Source organism: Knufia obscura, assembly GCF_036327395.1.
Source record: "Knufia obscura strain CCFEE 5817 isolate CBS 148926 chromosome Unknown scaffold_1, whole genome shotgun sequence".
NCBI classification, from domain to species: Eukaryota; Fungi; Ascomycota; class Eurotiomycetes; order Chaetothyriales; family Trichomeriaceae; genus Knufia; species Knufia obscura.
In genome coordinates this window covers 4,492,533-4,511,398 of record NW_027042687.1, presented here as the reverse complement: position 1 = coordinate 4,511,398, position 18,866 = coordinate 4,492,533, and the positions used below count along the sequence as shown (strand labels likewise).

Genomic DNA, 18,866 nt, shown 5'->3' with positions numbered 1-18,866 from the left:
AGTTCGAGTGTCCATGTTGGTGGCTTTAGGATGCACGTATGCCTAGGCTGTTGTTCACACTTTAGCAGACATTAAGACATCAAGTTGCTGAAGGAGGAAGCCGGTGTATCAAAGGCTGCTCCATTTCCTGCGCCATTGGCCAGTTCGCTTTGATCGCCTGATTGAGATTAGCGTGTAAATATCACTGATTATGGTAGACCAGGCATACAGACATTGTCTCAGTAACCAGTATCGCTACCTCCTCAAGCAGATCAACATCGCTCCACAGCTTCTTTCCATCCCCTCCTCATCCACGAATAAATGAACGCATACCATACTCAACAAACCCTACGACGGCACCTTTAGGTACTCACCGAGTCCAACATAAGATGTATTCAATTTAGAACTGCTACCACTCGATCAGCGCTGCGTTCATGGCAACGTAGCTGCTCATACCCCAATCACGTTCATGAACCGGGTCGTGGCCAGCCTCGCTAGAAGTCGCGTTCAGCGTAGATCATATGGTATCAATCGGTGTAGCATAAGCCACGTGTAATGATACAATAGATTACTACCTCATCGAGAAATCCAAAGAATTAATTTTGTTTCGATACAGATCGCACAAGTACCGTCGTATATTATGAGACGTGATTAGCGAGTGCAATTACCTCTTCACAAAGTCGGGACTTCACGTTACATCGCTGGGTTTAGAATTGCTCAGAGACGAGTATGCTACAAATGTGGTAGCTAATTTCCACACAAGCAAAGCATGTTATGGATATTCAGCAATCAAAGGAGACTGGGTTCATGATCGGAATTATTGGAAAGGGGGATGTATTACTAGCCTACTTATTGCGTACTAAACGATAAAAAAATCCCTCAAAGTACATAGACTTGAGCGAGCGACACCATCATAACCTCATGATATCCTTTTGCTGTGCAAAATATCATCACCGTTCTTCACCTCGGTATTTTCCACTCCAGTCCAGGAACACAAGACGAACGCAAAATGGGTATCAATCATGAGACATGCCACCGTCATTGCTTTTGAAGCGTCAACGAAGAACTCGTGCGTAGCTCATCTCTTATCGGGTTATGCTGTCGTAGAAAGTGGCTTGGCCATCAGTGTTGCCAGAAGTGCCAGCAGTAGCTCTCTGACCAGCAGTACTGAAGGCCTGGTCCATCTCTCGATTAAGGCCACTGGCTGCGCCGGTGTTGGTTGAGCCACCTAGAGTCTGACCACCAAGACCTTGACCACCGAGTCCTTGACCACCGAGTCCTTGGCCACCGAGTCCTTGACCGCCAAGACCTTGACTGCCTAAACCAGCAGTGCCACTTGAGCCGTAGTTCTGACCGGTAGTGCCAGGGTAGCCAGCACCGGTATTGCCAGAGCCGTATCCAGAGCCGTATTCAGAGCCGTAGCCAGGACCGGAGCCAGAACCGTAGCCAGCACCGGAGCCAGAACCACTGGTGTTAGCATTTGGGTGGTTACCGCCTCGAACGCCAGGAGTTCTGCTCTGGTGTGGCTTGCGAGTAACCTTGGAAGCGTGAGGAAGGTTGGATGATTCTTTAGCACTGCCAATGCCAAAGACAGGTGACTCCCACTTGTTACCCTTAGCAGCAAGGTCTTTGTATTCGGTGGCCTTGGTAGAGATACCACCTGGCAAAGAGATGTCCTTGAAGATGGAATCTTTCTGAGTCAGGGCGACGTTGACCTCGGTGTTCTTCTTAGCTTTCTCGGCCTTCTGCTTCTTGTCGGTCATCTTCTTCTGGAAAGCGTTGACGTATTGCTGATAAATGTTGGAAGCCTGCTCGGGGTTCTTCTTGGCAGTTTCCTTGCTCTTCTCCACCTCCCTGTAGATGCTGTAAGCGAAGCCATCAGCCTTCTCGAAGTTAGTTTTGATCTGCTTCTCGATAGCTTTCTGAATGGCTGGCTTCATGGCCTTGAGCACGAGAGACTTGGCAATGCGGAAGAGCAGCTTGTGGTTGGACTGCTTGACCTTGATGTCGATGTTGTGGACGACGACATCAATCTTGTCGATGACGAGGAAATGGGTTCTGTCGGTGGTCTTGTGTGCGTTGCGTGCAGCAATCTTGAAGCTGAATCCCTCACCAGCCATGACAATGTCCATGACACCTTTATCGGTGATCGATGGGAAGCCTTGCTTCTTCTTGAAGTAGTATGCAACGTCTCTGAGATCCATCTGGACGCCAGAGGCAGCAATCATGACCTTGTTCTCACGGTGGTTCTTGATTGATTTACGGCCATATCGCCAGTAGTTGTCAGAACCAAACTCGAGAGCATTCGGGAAGAGGTTGTCGGACTCGATAACCAAGTTCTCAACCACCATGTCGATCATTGGGTCAGACACCTCAATCCTTGGGATAGGGACATATCTGGCGTTCTGGAAGGCGGCTGGAATGATGACCTCGGTCAAATCCTTGATGAGATGAGGCTTGAAGGCAGGGTTGCCATTCTCGTCTCGGCCAAGATCAAGGAACAGCTTCTCCATGGCCTGACCGAAGGCACGGTTCTGTGGGTCTTGGTCGAATTGATCAGCAAGGAACTTGACCTCGTCGAACAGGTGGTCGGTGTGATCTCTGTATCGGTCTCGGAAGAGGAATTGTCCCTTGTCATACAGCTGATTCCATTCTTGGGTGGACTCATCTTGAAGGATGTATCCTTGCTCTCGCAGACACCTTCTGACATAGGTGTTAAGGTTTCGGAACCAACCTTTCAATTCTGGATCTCGGTCGGCGTCGCGGTAGATCTGGTTTAGGGAGTCGAAGAGGTCGTCAGCGCTGGTGAAGTTGGCAAATCGTTCAATGAGAGTCTTCAAGTTTGTTAGCATTGGCTTTGAATCATGGTAGAAGCCTATTACCCTTAAGTTAGTCTCTGCACGTGTCAACGCGGTATCGTCGTGGGCACCTTTGACGGATCCAGCGCCTTGCTGACCGAGCTCACGACCGTGGCCAGCATAGGTTTCGGCAAGGTTGAGCAGAGTCTCAATGGCTTCCTGGTCTAGAGTGGATGTTAGTAATCGATCTTGAACGTTGTGCTTGTGAACTTACAATCGGAATGGCCTTGAATCTCGACGATCATCTTCTTCAGTCGCCAGATGGTTTGCTCTCGTCGTTCTTGAGGCATCTTCTTGTTCAGGTAGTTCTTTGTGTGCTGTCGGGCTGCCTCCTTGGCGTTTTGTGCTCGCTCCTTGGTCTCCTCAGGGACGTTCTGGTCGGCCTTGGCTCTGAGGTTGTCCATGGTGTGTTGGGCACCAGCTTGACCGGCTTGTTTTGCTTGCTGACGGTCTTGGGTAGGATCGGACGGATGTTGGTCAGCTTGGTCGGCACCTTCTCGTGCAGACTGCTTTACATCATCGCGGCTGAATGGCTTATTCTTGTTTTTGATATCAGCTGCCTGCTGTCGGAGATTCTGGCGTGAGAGATCTGGGACATCATGCCATGTGTTGTCCTCGGCAGGGTCGTCAATTCGCTTCAACCGATCCTCATCGGGGTTGACCTTGTGGGCTGCGTTCTGAGCGGCGTCACCAGCCATGTCTCGAGCGAGGACTACAGCGTCATCGAGGAGCTTGCGGAATTGGCCATTCGAGAGGATCAATCGACCGAGAGTTTTCAAACCGTCAATGGCTTGGTCACCATGCTGCTGAGCAGTGGCTCTGTCAATTGGTGCGTTAGGCTTGGCGGCATTGCCTCCAGAGATACCTTGAGCATCCCAGATGAACTCTTGAATCAGGTTGCCCTCGTTTTTCGACAGCAAGAGCTTCTTTGTCTCTTCCACGACCTTTCTGACATCTTGCACCAAAGTTTGACCTTCAGACGAAAGGTTCTTTGACGGAGAGGACATGCCCTTGGAGGCCAGGAAACTGTTGAGAGCAACATCTATCTGTTTGTTTGAGGGAACTTTGCCATGGGAGAAGGCGGTGAAGATTCCTGGTTATCATGTCAGTCCAGGGTTGAGTGAGGATTCAATGCCGATTCACTTACCATAAAGCTGAAGCTTCGTGTTGATGTCCTTCTCCTTCTGAGCGAAGTTGGTAGGCACGTTAACGTTCGCCATCTTGGTCTTGTCGCTTTGCGCGGTATGCTATCCCTTGTTGTGTCAAAAGGTGTAGAAATCAATCAACTGGAGTATCGGGTGGTATTAAGTTTGGTGCAAAGTATTATGCTGGGTATGGGGGTATGGGTATCTTGATGGGGGTATCTTGGGAAGGTTGGATGATGTGAGAGAGAAGTTGGGTTGGATCTGTCACTCCAAAATATGTTTGATCAGAGGTCATCTCGAACAGACGGGGGAAGCTTCCACAGTCAATGACGTATGGTGCAAGCACGACTGGAGGTGGGCCTTTTTTGTGGCACGGCAGGGGCACGGGTGACTGGGAAACGACGATTCAATCGGAGCCTACGCACACTATTGCTACAAGCGCCCTCTGTGACACTTGCCAGCAAGAATCCAGGCCAAAAAAGCCTTGACCATGGAAATTGGGACAAAGCTTTCGTTGGCCAACAGATTGCAGAAGAAGCCACTCTACGCGAGATCGAGCAGGACCGAGCAGGACCTGTCCTTTCCTGATCGCGCAGCAAAATTCAGCGATTACAAGCTATGACGTTGGGTCAACAAACACGCTTTCCCAAGCCATCAGATCAATTTCAGGCTTGGCTGCCAACTTCTGCCCTTGTTCCTGCACTCCATCCCTTCTGGTCGCGAATCGTGTAGAAATTGTCTGCAAAATCTCTTGGTAAGAACCATGACATGACTGCTTTCGAAGTCCCAGCCTAACGCTAAAGGAAGCGAGCTTCGAATCGACAAGTATCCCGGCCACGGCCAGAGGCTGGTGCACTGGCAATCCGCCCAGCCCACCTGTGCAGAGCTCTCAATGAATTTGACAGCCATATGAATTTCTCGTTTATGTCCACGACTACATTAACAATAATGGGTTCGTCGATCTGCAGATGTGGTATTCGAGTCGTCAAGTCGGCACGCTTTAACAATGCCGAGTCGATGACTGCACACGTGGCTTTTGTTCATGATGTGAAAGTTGTGGAAAGATGCACGGCGGCATCTTCGTGACGTACTTCCATCCCACGGTGCTGTTCGTGACGACTCAGGAAAGAAAATCCACGTCCAGTAAAGGTTAGACTCGATCCGGACCAGGGGCGAACCTTGAAAGAGGTGTGGCTTCCCCTCCCTCTTTGGGCACATCCTAGCCACAGCATGAACTTTTGATGCTCAAACACATCCTTCTTCATGCCGCCTACACAAGCCTCTTTCTCGAGGTATCTTATTTACCTTGCAGGACACATTGAACAGAGCCATTCTTGATGAACGTGATGCCGGTAGTGCTGGCGCTGAATCACTCTTCCTACCTCACATGGATGTCACTTCACGTTGATGAATGCCTCAGGTGGCGACGGCGACCTTAGATCACGTGCTAACGCGTTCCAACCCCTCGGGTTTGCTGAACGCGGCAACTTTGGTCTGTTCCAGATTCTGTAAGCGATGTGCCAGATGCTGAGTTCTGATCTGTGATACACGTTTGCAAAAGAGCGCGACTTCGTATATACCCCCCTTACTGACATAATGAGGACAAGACGGCAAAAGAAACAAACCCGTCTCAGCTTCCAGCCATTGTCCTCCTCGTCGCCTGCCAAATATGCCTATAGCCCAGCTGTACAAGACAGGCTCGCCTCTGTGCGCTTCGAAGGCTCAAACTCCCCACGGATGTCTACTGGAAACACGCGTGATGCAGCTGATCACTTGCCCACACCCGAGCCATCATCCCAACCCCAACGTCGAGCCTCGTCACCTCTAAGCGATGCACCTTCAACGCCGAGCAGGAAAACTAATATCCGAGAGTCGCAAGAAGAGGACGAAGATGAGGATGCGATTGTCGTTCCCTCGAGCAAGCGCCGCAGAATAAGCCCAGAGAAAGACCTACAGGGCACGCCAACGCGAAAGTCGTCGAGACTGCATAATTTGGACACACCACAGTCAGGATTGTCCTATGCTAGAGGTAGAAGCAGCCACCATCAGACGGCCTCATCCCCACCTAATGTCTTGGATATTGGCTCACCAGAAACGAGCGGCGATGATGACGATGCCATCGTGAGCAGGCCAGCGACTCGGCGAAGAGTCGCAAGAACTACGGCTCGGGGCCATGACCCTTTTGTTGTGTCAGATGATGATGATGAGGAGTTGGTCAACGTTAGCGGCACTCGTCGAAGCAAAAGCCGGACGCAAGCTCGCAACACGTCCAGCCGCGGTAATGATTTTGTGGTTGATGACGACGAAATAGAATACATATCTAGCGATGGGGACCAGGTGTCTGCAAAGCCAAGCCGGAAGAACAAGCACAAAAAACGTACGAGGCACGAGCAGAACGAGATTGACGATGACCTCAAGGATCTACAAACCTCCGACCTCGAAGAAGACGCTCCAGTGACAGGTCGAACCCGAGGTGGTCCAGTCAACACTGAGCGAGACCGAACTCGTGAGCATTTTGAGATACTCAAGAGAAGACGCGCAGGTGAGAAGGTACCTCGGATAGCGGACTCTGATCAGGAAGAAGGAGCCGATTACGACTTGGGTGAAGATGATGGAGCAGATATTGAGGCAGTCACTCATAATATGCCAGGACAATTCTTAAGCTTGCAACAGCGAGAAGATTCTAGCACTGACGACGAGCAGGAGCAGGACGACAGAGTTGAAGAGGTGGACGAAGACGATTTTGTGGTAGATGATGAGGACGACAGGAGACCGGGCCATTCCGGTATCCCGCTTCAGTTCACTTCGTTTGCCAGCAGTAAGCCCAAGGAGCTCTTCATACATATCATTGAGTGGCTCGTGAAGAACAGAATAGCTCCAGCCTTTTCTCGAACCGATGAGCTGTATACCCTCTCTTGGAACAAGATCAACGATCAGCTCAAAGCACAAGCAGGAAGCCGTCTCATCTCGAGTGCTTGGAACGCGAATTTCAAAAACGCCATTCTCGCACGGCCGCAGATGCAAGTCGAATACGTCTCTAGTGGCGAAGACGAGTCCTACCTAGACTGTGACGCCTGCAATAGAACGAACCACCCAGCTCGATATGAGTTCAGATTTGGCGGGCATGCCTATGACGAGAACACACTGGAGCCGATTGACGAAGATGACGAAGAAGACGATGGAGAGGACGCCAATACTGAAAATGAAGATCAAGCCAATGACAAGGCCAGTTACGACCAGGCTGGCCATCTTCTACCGTCTGCCAACACAAAGTTCTACCTTGGCCGCTTCTGCGCCGCCAATGCAGAGATGGGTCACAAATTGACACACTGGAAGTATCATCTCAACCAAGGCCTTCTAGCGTACCTCGAAGAACAAGGCGTGCTCTCTGCCGAAGCAATTGTAGCTCGAGAGAAGCTAAATAAGAAGAAGCGCGAGAAAGAGGCAGAGAACATAGTTGATATTATGCAGGAGACTGGTGTCATAGATGAAATGTGGAGAGGTCTGCAGGACGATCTGGAAGATGCTAGATATGGGATGGAAGATCATGTTGCGAAGGGAGGAAAGCGCAGCAAAGGCAGGATTGGCAAGGTTCGAACAAAGAACGCGATTTACTAGCTGATGATTCAGGTTGTCGTTTTCGAGGACTGATGTTCGTCACCAAAGGAGGCACCGACCATGCAGTAATGGTGCTCACATATGTGCTATATCGCTGATATATGGATTGCCTTTGGGCTATGTGAGATCTGGACACTTCTGGTTGGGTGAGACAGCATTCTTTAGCTGTCTGTTACTTAGGAAAGTCTTGGAAACAATCTGCGATACAGCTAAAGTCGTTCTCTGTGTCACTCACCAAAGCCGAACATATTGCCTTCGTAGGGCTGCCACCGAGCAGAGCGTTAATCCGTCATTGAAATTTGAAAGCTACCTTCTCGGGCGTCAAATGCCCGAAATCTATATTTGATGCCTGAAGGCCGGATTTTCTCCTATATGACATACGGTCGTCACATCACCTCGGCACCACACAATACTTGACTGATTGGAAACCGCTACCGTTGCATAGAGCTCATCATGCGCTACCAATCCATGTCAATGGCTGAGCGTGAAGCTGTAGGAGTTGAGATTTCTCAGCTCGTTCATGCCTCAGGCATTCACTTTCGGGCATGCGACGCCCGAGGAGATATTCTGCCGTAGCATCTGACTGAACGAGCAAATACGCGAATTCCGTACGCTAAAGACCTACCTAGCCTCGGTGTGCCTGATCGTTGCCTTGCAAATGCAACCAAATTCAACGACTCCTTGCTTTGGTGCAGGAGCTTGGTAAGCAAGTGCAAACGGAGTGGCTAGAGTGTGTCTCTTTGACACGGAGATGCAAATCAACGTAATAAGATCGATTCACCATGACTGGAAGCCCTACCCGAGATGCTGAGTACGAAGCACACCCACACATATATACTCATCCCATATCTCTGTTCCAGTCATGACAGTGGCACGTCCCAAGACCCAGCTAGTGCAACATAGTACCCTCCCACCACAAGTCCTTGCTACACACAGCTACCTCACCACACCACGTCCAACCTACCAGCCACCGAACCACGATCTCCCACAACACCCACCATGACATCCACAACAACCATAGATCCCTCCCAGCCCCTCCTCCTAACATCCACAACCCCCCACCTCCCCACCCTCCTCACCTTAGCAGTCCACCTCCACGCCCACTGCATCCTCCACTCCGGAACCCTAGCAACCTTCCTCCCACCCCTCTCCCACCCAAAAATGCTCACCTGGTGGCAATCCCGCCTCGACGAAGTCTCCGCCGGACAACGACATATCATCCTCTATCTCCTCCCCGTCTCATCGCGTACAACCTCCACAGGCACCACCACGCCAATCCCCGACCCAATCTTCGCAGCCGACCCCCCCAGCCCCACCGCCGGCCCCCTCCCCACAATCACCCTAAACAACACGACCTACGACCTCGCCGGCCTCGTAACCCTCTCCATGCCCCCCTCCGAAACGGGTCCAATGCGCGGTCTAGTCGAGAAACTCTTCACCTCGCCACATCATCGACGAAAGGGCGTCGCGCGCACCGTGATGAGCGAGCTTGAGAGGGTTGCACGACGAGAGGGGAGGTGGAATCTACTGCTTGATACGACGGTGGGGAGTGAGGCTGAGGGTGTTTATCCGCGGTTGGGGTGGGAGAGGTGTGGGTTTGTGAGGGAGTATGGGGTTCATCCGGGGACGGGGGAGTGGGTGGATGAGGTTTGGTTTGGGAAGGATTTGAGGTAGAAGGGAGGGGGTGGTTGTGGAGGAGGTTGGGAGAAGAGAGGGGTGTAGAGGCAGTGGGCTTGTGGGGGGAGGAGTGAATGAGTGGGTGGGCTCGGTGAGAGTTTGTGCGAGGGTGTTACGGGAGCCTGGGCGTGAAGACGAAGGTGCACTGATTTTGGCGGATGAGTCGGGGTTTGACACTGACAGGCGTAGTAGCCTTAGGACTGTACTGAACGACATAGAGATTTGTGGTATCTTTACATAGTTTGAGAGACGATAGAAGCAGGGAATAAATTAGTAGAAGGTATTATGTCTATGATATATTTGTACAAATATGCTATGCTCATACACGCCATGCAGTTATGCCATCTGACAATGGGTATCACTCTATGCCATGCTTCAGATGCTCACAAACTCCAGCTCCGTGAGGTACCGATAAATTAACTCCCCTTCCGCCCTCACAAATCGTGTCGGGCGTTCTTTGACTTCTTCCGAATACTTTCGCCGTACTTGAACAGCACGAAAGGTATTGGAATAAACGCGATTGAAATGAACGCCAGCGTCGAAGATGCCCATCCAACCCCAAGGTAGTCGTACATCGCCCTTGCGAACAACGGAAAGCCTGCACCGAAGCAGGACCGGAAGAAGTCGTTACCAGCTAGAACACTGGCAGCATATTCCGGATATGCGTCTGAAAGGTAGTTGAGCACCGAATTGAACAGCAAGAATGCGCCGATCGAAAACCACCCACTGCCGATGATAGGTACAATCCAGTGGACGCTGGCTCGCGACGACCAGCCGAACCAAAAGAGGCAAATTGGAATCGCAAACGCACCAACGAACGAAGGTGGTAGCCGCCACTCAGGCTTCAGCTCGCCGTTCTCGTTGAATTTTGGCTCAATGTACTTGTGTTGATGCCAGACGAATGGCGGTAGGACGACAAATACACCGATAAAAATACCGAGGAATGCCAGACCTTCGAGACCAAGGTTGAAGCCGTAGATGCCGCTGAACACGATCGGGAATGATTCGAACCAGATATAGAGTAGACCGTAGATCAGGGCAATGTACATATTAAGACAGAAGCATATAGGCTCCAAGAATGACAGCGTAAAAGGTCGTACCAAGCTCATCATGATAATATCCTTGCTTGTCATGTCTTGGCCTTGAAGTTCAGGTTCAGAGATAAGCTTGTCGTTTCCAGTAAGCTTACGCAGTCGGCGAGCGCGGCGGTAGAGGATATTGGCGGAACTTGTCTCTGGCAGAAAAATGATGAGCAGTACCAGGCAGAAGCCACTTAGCCACATAAGCTCCCAGATGGTCCAAGTCCAGCCTCGGTGCTGCGCTGCAAAGCCGCCCACCAACGGACCAAGTGTAGGACCCGACACAGCCCCTATACCCCATACGGCTAGACCGTACGTTCTCTTAGATGGGGAGTACATATCCCCTATCGAGGCACCACCTGTTGCCAAGGACGGAGACCCAATGAACCCCGTCAAGAACCGGAAGGCAAGCAGCATGCCGAAGTTGGTAGCAAGGGCTGTCGGTACCTGGAAGATCACGAAAACCGCCAGTGTGCCGATGTAAACAGGGTTTCGACCAATCTGAGGAATTTCCGACATAGGAGCCCATATCATCGGGCCGAGAGCGTATCCCAGGACGAACAAGGTGAGGCCCAGAGTGGCAGCAACCTGGCTGACACCGAAAACTCGTACAACATCTTGAATACCTGCTGTATAGATAGCCGAACCAATATAGACACTGAATGTGAGAAAGCAGATCTCGAACGTGACGAAGCAGCGCTTGAAGCGACTCCAATTTCGAGGGTTCTCTGGATCGTCCGGACCCCACCAGTCAACGACATGGACGTCCTTGCCTTTCTCAGGGTCGACGCGCTTGCCGGAGACCTCATTGATTTGCTGGTTTTCATCAACGACCGTCGAACCCGAGCTCGGCGATCTTGTAGGTGAATCATCCGGACCTTGACCTTCCTCTTTCTCATTGTCTGGCGCCGCTGTCTGACCGTGCATTGCCAGATTTGCAGACTTCTCTTTGTGGACGTATTTCCTCCATAACTCCGGGTTCTTCTCCTCCTCGTACAACAGCACCTTCTTACGCGTGACAAGGTGTAAAAAGTGCCCAAGCACAGTGTCACGGATAAGCTCAGTCATCTCGACGGACGAGAAGGCACGCGACGTAAACAATGCAACTTGGGAATTGGCAAGGATCTTACCATTGATTAAGCAGAAGCGCGCGCCTGGCTAGCATCTTACATATACAAAGGACCGGGGCAACTTCATCGTTGTGGTGTTAGAACTCCCAACAGACGTCATTTTGTGCTTCTACTGAAGTATCATTTCGTCCGACTGCACCCAAAATATGGCATTCTGCTGACTCGCGTTCGGAATCACAGGAAGCGGATGCTGAAAATTCGAAGACGATCGGAGCTGGTGAGAGCATGGCGTGCAAGGGAAGGAGATCTACTCTGCAGACACGATCTGGACGATTGGTCAGGAAGACGGAAGCCGGCTCTTTCATCGTCGGAATTGTGTTCTGAGCCAGTAAGGTCGTGAAGCTGGCGTCAAAAGAGACCGATCTATGACGCCGTGGTGGGTACCAAGACTTTCATGCGTGAACTTGGCATGCTTGATGGCGCTTGTGGCGCTCGACTTGACCCGAAACAGTCATGAATTTGAGCCTCATGCCATACGGCAGAACGACATGGATCATAAAGACCAATCGCAAGTCATTAGCGTGCGCGTTGAATACGGTAGATAGACCTTGATGTTGTGCGGTGTGATAGGCACGAGACGATAAATTGGCAGAGGCAGGCGAGGCAAGAGCGGACTTAGTAGCAGCCTGAGGCATACACCCGCCGGGATAGCCAGTCACCAGTAGTCCGTGCTCTCTGGCAAGGCTACAGCCTCATTGAATCACGTGCATGATGTCTAGCGTCTTGGCAGAACGGGCGAATTCTTCTTCGATGCTGAATTGTCTGTTCGTTGTTGCTCCTTCTGGTATCCCAGTGGTGAGTTTTAACCCGATATCTACCTTTTTCATCTCGTATACTGACTTCTTCAAGCAAGGGCATTACGTACATCAGTGAGGACTCGTCCGAGATTACGTTTTTGCTAGTTGAAAACTACAACTATGACTGCTCTTGTTGGTCTTCGGATCGGCAAGGAATTTTTGCAAAAACCAATCTACATCTTTTCATTGCTATCTGCGTCTTGAGCGCGAAGGTAAGGAAGAGTTTGGACTGATCGTCGAGATGGACTCGAACGTCTACCGACATGATCGCCCTGCCGAATAGCTACGGATCACGAAGATGAGCTGGCGAGCTGGTCGCGCTGCAGCAGATACAATTTCTGCGATAAGACGACGCCTGCGCTGCCCCGTTATATTGCCGATGCAAGGAATGAAATCTAGAAGAGCAGGACAATAGGACAGGCAAGTCGAATGAGAATGCGCAAGGATACGGATCAAAAGAAGAGTTGATACACAGCAGCTAATGCTAGGAATGAGTCGAGAGCCTCCAACACAAGCAGGAAGACAGAACAACACCTCAACTCCGCGCGAAGGCGAATCCTATTGTACAGTACCTCTCGCCATCGCACGCATTGCGTCCGCCGCCAGAAGCGATTCACTTCACCTCCACAGCCCTCTCGATTTCCTCTTTCTGCTCCCCACCACCGAAGAACTTCCTCCACAGGACCTGCGCCCAGAAGATGGTCTCGGCAGTACCCATAATGCAAAGCGCAATAATAACCACGATCTTGACCGTTCGGGTCGCGCCTAGGTCTTTGAAGTTGACGAGGGTTGCCTTCGTGTCTGAGCTGGGGTTTGATGGGTTTTGCTTAGGCTGACTGGGATGAGAAGAGGTCTGTTGTGTTGCTTTCTCGTTTTGGACAGTCCTCAGCGTTGACTGGTGAGAGAAGTGGCGGGCTGGCAGTAAGAGGCATGATGGACCACTTGAAGATGGTATATTGTATTGCAGCTGGTGCGAGCTCTGTCGCGTTTGGGTTTGGAGGATAGTGCGGAACATTGCAATGGTTACGAACTCAATGCGGCTATGCAGGTCGCAGAAAAGACTCAGGCAACGTGTGATGACTTAGTCTTGGTTATCTACATATACTTAACGTAAAGAGCTTGTGTGCGAATAAACTTCATCCATGAGGGTATTCATATAGTGCATGAACATAGCGAATTCACCCACCTTGACTATAGCGTGTCCCAAAGCGGTGATATCGAGCGCTCCGACTCGCCTCATCCTCTCAGGACGTGACTTGGATACAGGGGTGCGCACTCGCCTTACGTGCCCGGTGCCCAGCTAGGTCTCCTATTCGATGCGTTGGTAGGCGCACACTACTTGCGATGTTGCGATTCGTGCGCTTGGGTCACAGTTCATATCAACAATAATTGCTACGAGCGAAATCAACAAATGCGAAAGGTTTAGTACGATCGCATGCATTGATATAGATCGACAGTGATGGTTCTATCAATTTTTGAAGAGCTAACAACAGTTCTATCATTCTACTTCATTACTCTGCAGTTTGTCCCCTGGACAGATATTGTGTGTGCTGGACAGTACCGCGGTACTGTGCCAGGACTGCCTCGTCCTCCTCATATGGCGTGAAAACTCCAGCGGTCTCCTCGTCCGACAACACCGACATATATTCTCCTTGGTCGCTGACCTCTGCCCAGTACTGGAATCTCGCGGCTTGCAAGACACAGTCCCATACCTGCTTTTTCACCTTGGAAATGTTGACTCGAGCATCGAACTCGTTCTGGCTATCTGATGGGCCACGATACTCGAATCTCTCTTCATGGCTCACAAAGTTGGCCCATGGGTAGTTGAAGTGGTCGTAGGCTACTTCAATGATGTACTTGCCAATGTCGAGGATTGCCCTCCATGAGAGTTGAGAAGATAGGACCGACTCGAAGTGTTCGATGATCTCTCGGTATGACACCTCCCTATCGAGAAGCGTTCGCGAGAACCAAGTTACAACATATCGTGGCAGGGTATCCTTGGAGGAAACGCGACCCGGAATGTAGTTGGTAGGGACAAAGTTGAGCAAGTTGTCCGCATCGTGAGGAAAGTACCAGGGCGAGGACCATGCGGGAAATATCGCTTCGGGTGTTGGATTGGATGTAGGCGTCGAATCCGGGGTGTTTGTGCCAGGTTCAGTAAGATTCATCTGACTTTGAAGATTGTCGACAAGGTCATCGACTTCCATTTCGTGTACTGCGTCTGCTTCATCGGCAATGATAGTTGGTCTACCGGTCGGGCGTACTGGTTTTGGGGCCAGGATAGCAGGACCGGTTTGCTGCACTGATTGGCTTTGCTCAGTTTCGCGGTCCCTTTCTTGCAGGACCAACCTTTGGAGGCCTCGGAGAACTTCGTCTGCCATGGCTGGTTGCTGGGTCGGTTGTTGATTGCAGACGAAGGTCGATGGTCGTGTATGCTTCTTATCAACTCAAGAATTCCTGCTTCTTGAGTGGTACCTGCTTGCTTGAGCTTCCAAGTCTAAAGCTCTTATGGCTTCGTCAATCTCAGAAGACATCCATGCGGCTCAGCTTGACAAGGAGGCACTTCAACAATGAAGTCAACAAGCAAGCTTCACTCTCATACAATGCCGCGTTGTACTGCACAATGACCATTTTGTCGAGCCGGCTCCGAATCGTTCCTTAGCGCGTTTCGAGCCCCATTCGGAAAGGAGGTGTAAGGCTGTCGGTTCCAAAGCACAGTAAAGCTCGGGACCATGTGACTCGCGAGTTGTTTCATTTTCTTAGGCATGCCATGCTAGCTCCTTCTTCCTACTATGCCATTCAATTTGGTGCACTGTCTGTGGCCCGCTGACAAGCTCGGAGAGGCTTATGGCAGAAGACCATGGGCAGCATCCCATCCGGAAAGTTCTTGGCAGAGAAATCTGGTCCCCTGATATTTCCTTGGAAAGCGTGACTTGTGTCGGCATAAGCTCCCGACGATGTGCTTCTTGTTTTTGAGTCTGTACACTGCAGCAGGCTCTGTTCGAGTACTCGATGTTCTGCCGGCCCCCCAGTTGTAGCAAGATCGACAAAAGATCTTGTTGCTATTGAAAATGCTTCGGTTCTTTTAGATGTTCGCGGTTATGGTAGTGCAACCTCTCGTCTAGCATGAGGCTTTGGGTGGCACGAGCGCCCATCCTGAGCCTTATATAAGTGACCAAGCTAGCGCTATGTGCTCTGACTGTCGATATCCTAGCACCGTGTCAGTGACAGATGTGAAAGTGACTTCGCTATGGTTCGTCCAGGCTCTCAAAATCCCGGCCTTGAACATCCTGGCCTCTTGCTACCCACTGGCTATATAGGTATACATAAGTGTCTTGGACTTAGCCAACATCAGTCAAGTGCACGGTGCTTAGTTGTTGCTAGTCTGTTTAGCACTTCGTCACAGAGGGCCAGATGGACATTGCTTCATTAGCAGCTAGTTTCCAACGACTGCGCAACCTCCGCAGAGGCATTTCGGGCTTGTAAAGGCCTCCAAGCCGTGGGTCCTGCACCTTCAATGTGTCTGTCCTCTGTTGAAGTTAGCAAGATAACGTACGTCTTACCTAGGAGCTCCGTTCGGCAAAATGAAGCAAGACCTGCGTTCTGGTCACAAAAGTAAAATGTTTGCTTCAAGTAGAAACTAGTTGTCTATGCTTGCCGTACTTTGGAGATTCGTGCAGTCCCTGCCAGCTGTGTCACGGGGTATCTCCCTTCGGCAACTTTGCTAGAATCATAGTTACATCCACATTGTTGAATGGCGGGCCCGTAGAACACTCAAGTTGCCCGGAAAGCTTCAAGATACGCAAGCGCCTGCTTTGCAACCCGCAATAGACGCAAACCGAACATTGGTTTATCTTTACTGTTCACGATACACGCCTCGACGCGATGTAGAATAGCTGAATGGCCGGCGCGAGCTCGCTATTGACTGGGGGCAAGCAGACTGAAACGCGTTGCGAACGTGTCGCCTCATCGACGACAGCAAGCAGAAGCCGTCACAAGCTGCTGCCAGTTTTCGCGCTCGCGGTTATCGATGTATACAGAGCAAGAAGCTTCGTAAGGACGAGAACGATCTTTGGGGCGCAAAATGGCTTCAAATCGAGTGTCTTGGCAAACCAACCTTGCAGCAGAATGCAATGGGCGGACCGCACCTTCTCATTCTTTGGTTTGAAATCGAACGAAGATCATAGATGGGGAATTCATGCAAGAGTAGCAGGGTGGGCCGGCATATGTGCTAGTTGACACGAGCATGTACGTGGGATGTGAGCGAGGATCTGGTCGATTATGAGCGCGAAGAGGACATTGGGACAAATGAACGAACACGCTGCTAGTGTAGAATCTTAGCGAGGCGCAAGGGTGATTTATGAGCATATTATATAGGCTACGGACCCATTGTGAATGCATGCAGGCGTTGTGGTAAGATGGTCTAGACAGACGTGGAAAGGTTTGATAGAATTTTTGATTAAATGTAACAGTGGTTCTGACTTGTAGTGACCGTACAGACCGAAAACTCTAACACCTATGAACTGTAGACACTCCTCGATATTCTCCCAGGAAATCCATCGATTAAGTTGAATGACCGCTTGTGAATGCTAGCATGTTGAATGCACAGCACTTTCCCCTGCTTTCCCCGTCGCGCCCTATTCCATCTTCACTGAGGTTGTAGCTAGACTAGGCCCATGTTAGTCAAGTGAAGAAGAGGCTGCACGTAGGGCTCACATACTCATGGTATCCGACCGCATGATGATACAAACCTCCGACACTGGCCAAGGTTCCATCTTGATTGTGTGTGTTGTGGTTGATAGCTAATGGAGCTCGGTAGTATATGCTAGATCGTCTGTTACGCTTGTTTGAAGATTGTTACTTGCTTTGGCTTTTCAGTCAAGGTTGCAAGGAAGACATGAGAAGCACGACTAGGTTCCCATATTTAGGTCAGAGTTAGAGACCTTCGCGCTGCTTTCGTGATCAGCATGTTACAATGGGAAGCCCATTCTTTCTTCAAACATAAAGGCGCTGGTCGCGTTGACGTAGTGATTCAGGTCAGCAGACGAAAGCGAGAAGCTGGGAGTCGGTCGTTGGAACGCGCTGATAAGGGGGTCTATGAATCACGTGACCTTAGTATTGTTGTCGTTAATATTGTTCTGCGAAGACAAAGCCTGCAAACATCATCGCACGGCGACGCAAATCTGAACAGGGACGAGGAACCGAGAAGAGCGGACTTGAGAGCTGCATGCGTAAGGGAGAAGACACCGAAGGCGGTTTGAGGGTCAAAACGCGGTTTGAACGTGGTTACCGGTGCTGTTCTGGTATGTTGTGCCTCCCTTCTTCGCCCAATCTAGAACCTGGTGAATGGCAGCCATTTGCCTCGAAGGTTTATGTTGACCTGCATCCGGTAAGCCAGACTTCCTCACTAGACCCGGTGATGGGTGACTTACCCATACAACGCCATCCTTATCGGTCTCCTTTTCGACTTTTGTAGAGAAGGCAATAGCACTCATGATGCCATCCCCGAACTTCTCGTTCAGGACTGCCTTGTATGCATAGCCATAGTTTTGCACAATCTCGTACAATCTGTAGATCAGTGGCTCTTTCGGCGGCATCTCGATGCTCTTTCCTCGATCTGGGAAACCACTCAGTTGTTCCTCAAGCTGTGCATGGTCGATACCAAATAACTCGGAGAGGTTCTTGATATCATCTGGAGATGCTTTTGCCTGGCCGTAGAAGATAGCTGCGCAAGCTACTTCCTCTCGACCAAGCTTCTGTGCAATCTCCTCGAAGGTGACCTTCTTCTTTGCTTTCGCCTCGAAAAGTGTTTTCGCCGAGGTAGGAAGGTTGTGATGTTGCGACGCCTGACGGCTGTTAGCCATACTGTTCACTTCGGTAAAGAGGTAAACTCACGTCAAGCGTAGCTATAGACATGTTGCTTGCTGGTCGTGTCGAGCTATAAGAGAAAGGTCTGTGATGGTAAGTAGTAGCTGTTCTTGAAGTTTTCGGTCTAGCTAGGATTTGGCGACGAGCAGACAGAACCAAAGGTCGAGAAATAGATGCCATGTTGTATAACCGGACGGTCTCGCATGTGATATACGGGGAGACCAGACAGTATTGGAGTGTTACAGTGGGGAGAAGGTTATCTGCCGTCTATCGCTTCGAGTCTCATCTCTCCGCTGCCAAAGCTCCTCCATTTGCGCGGAGCTTCCATTACGCACCGCCATGAGGTAACTGCGAAGTTGGCACAATCAGAGCTGCCAGACTGCCGCTGCAGGTCAAGAGGTGTCTGACGTGCGTGGTCCAACTTCCTGTGGGGCATCGATATGAAGAACCGCTGCATTAGAGGTCTCTATGCGGAGCAGAAAAGTCCGGCACTACGTAATGACGTTGTCGCTCAGGATTACCGGTTGCAGCTTACCCGCACCTGTTGCAGGAGAGGCTCTGGACAATACGGTACAGATGTGCTGCTGCCCGTCGAGACAGCCAGTAAGTTGAGGAGCATAACAACAGAGCCTTGAGGGCAATAGCGAGGGTGTTGCTACAGAAGTATTGATGAAGCCGTGAATGAGTAAACAGTGTATTGGGGTCCAGGACCTTC

The 18,866-nt window shown here is 50.7% G+C and overlaps 6 protein-coding genes across 6 annotated transcripts; 2 read left to right on the top strand and 4 right to left on the bottom strand.

The window, feature by feature from the left end:
• Positions 1–1,064: 1,064 nt before the first annotated feature.
• On the bottom strand, positions 1,065–4,057 carry PMZ80_001701 (uncharacterized protein; the record flags this gene model as incomplete). The annotated part of the gene is made up of 3 exons (XM_064870141.1): positions 1,065–3,001; positions 3,052–3,930; positions 3,985–4,057. The coding sequence occupies 3 exons, from the start codon at positions 4,055–4,057 to the stop codon at positions 1,065–1,067; spliced, it is 2,889 nt and encodes a 962-aa protein (XP_064735638.1).
• Positions 4,058–5,578: 1,521 nt separating this feature from the next.
• PMZ80_001700 (uncharacterized protein) lies at positions 5,579–7,600 on the top strand (the record flags this gene model as incomplete). The annotated part of the gene is made up of 1 exon (XM_064870140.1): positions 5,579–7,600. The coding sequence occupies one exon, from the start codon at positions 5,579–5,581 to the stop codon at positions 7,598–7,600; it is 2,022 nt and encodes a 673-aa protein (XP_064735637.1).
• Positions 7,601–8,599: 999 nt separating this feature from the next.
• On the top strand, positions 8,600–9,274 carry PMZ80_001699 (uncharacterized protein; the record flags this gene model as incomplete). Its single annotated transcript, XM_064870139.1, has 1 exon — positions 8,600–9,274. The coding sequence occupies one exon, from the start codon at positions 8,600–8,602 to the stop codon at positions 9,272–9,274; it is 675 nt and encodes a 224-aa protein (XP_064735636.1).
• A 437-nt stretch (positions 9,275–9,711) lies between these two features.
• MDR1_1 (GTPase-activating protein) lies at positions 9,712–11,424 on the bottom strand (the record flags this gene model as incomplete). Its single annotated transcript, XM_064870138.1, has 1 exon — positions 9,712–11,424. One exon carries the CDS (start codon positions 11,422–11,424, stop codon positions 9,712–9,714), a length of 1,713 nt encoding a protein of 570 aa, XP_064735635.1.
• Positions 11,425–12,896: 1,472 nt separating this feature from the next.
• Positions 12,897–14,664, bottom strand: PMZ80_001697 (uncharacterized protein; the record flags this gene model as incomplete). Its single annotated transcript, XM_064870137.1, has 2 exons — positions 12,897–13,198; positions 13,845–14,664. The coding sequence occupies 2 exons, from the start codon at positions 14,662–14,664 to the stop codon at positions 12,897–12,899; spliced, it is 1,122 nt and encodes a 373-aa protein (XP_064735634.1).
• A 2,951-nt stretch (positions 14,665–17,615) lies between these two features.
• cyn1 (Cyanate hydratase) lies at positions 17,616–18,199 on the bottom strand (the record flags this gene model as incomplete). Its single annotated transcript, XM_064870136.1, has 3 exons — positions 17,616–17,663; positions 17,716–18,129; positions 18,179–18,199. 3 exons carry the CDS (start codon positions 18,197–18,199, stop codon positions 17,616–17,618), a joined length of 483 nt encoding a protein of 160 aa, XP_064735633.1.
• Positions 18,200–18,866: the final 667 nt, after the last annotated feature.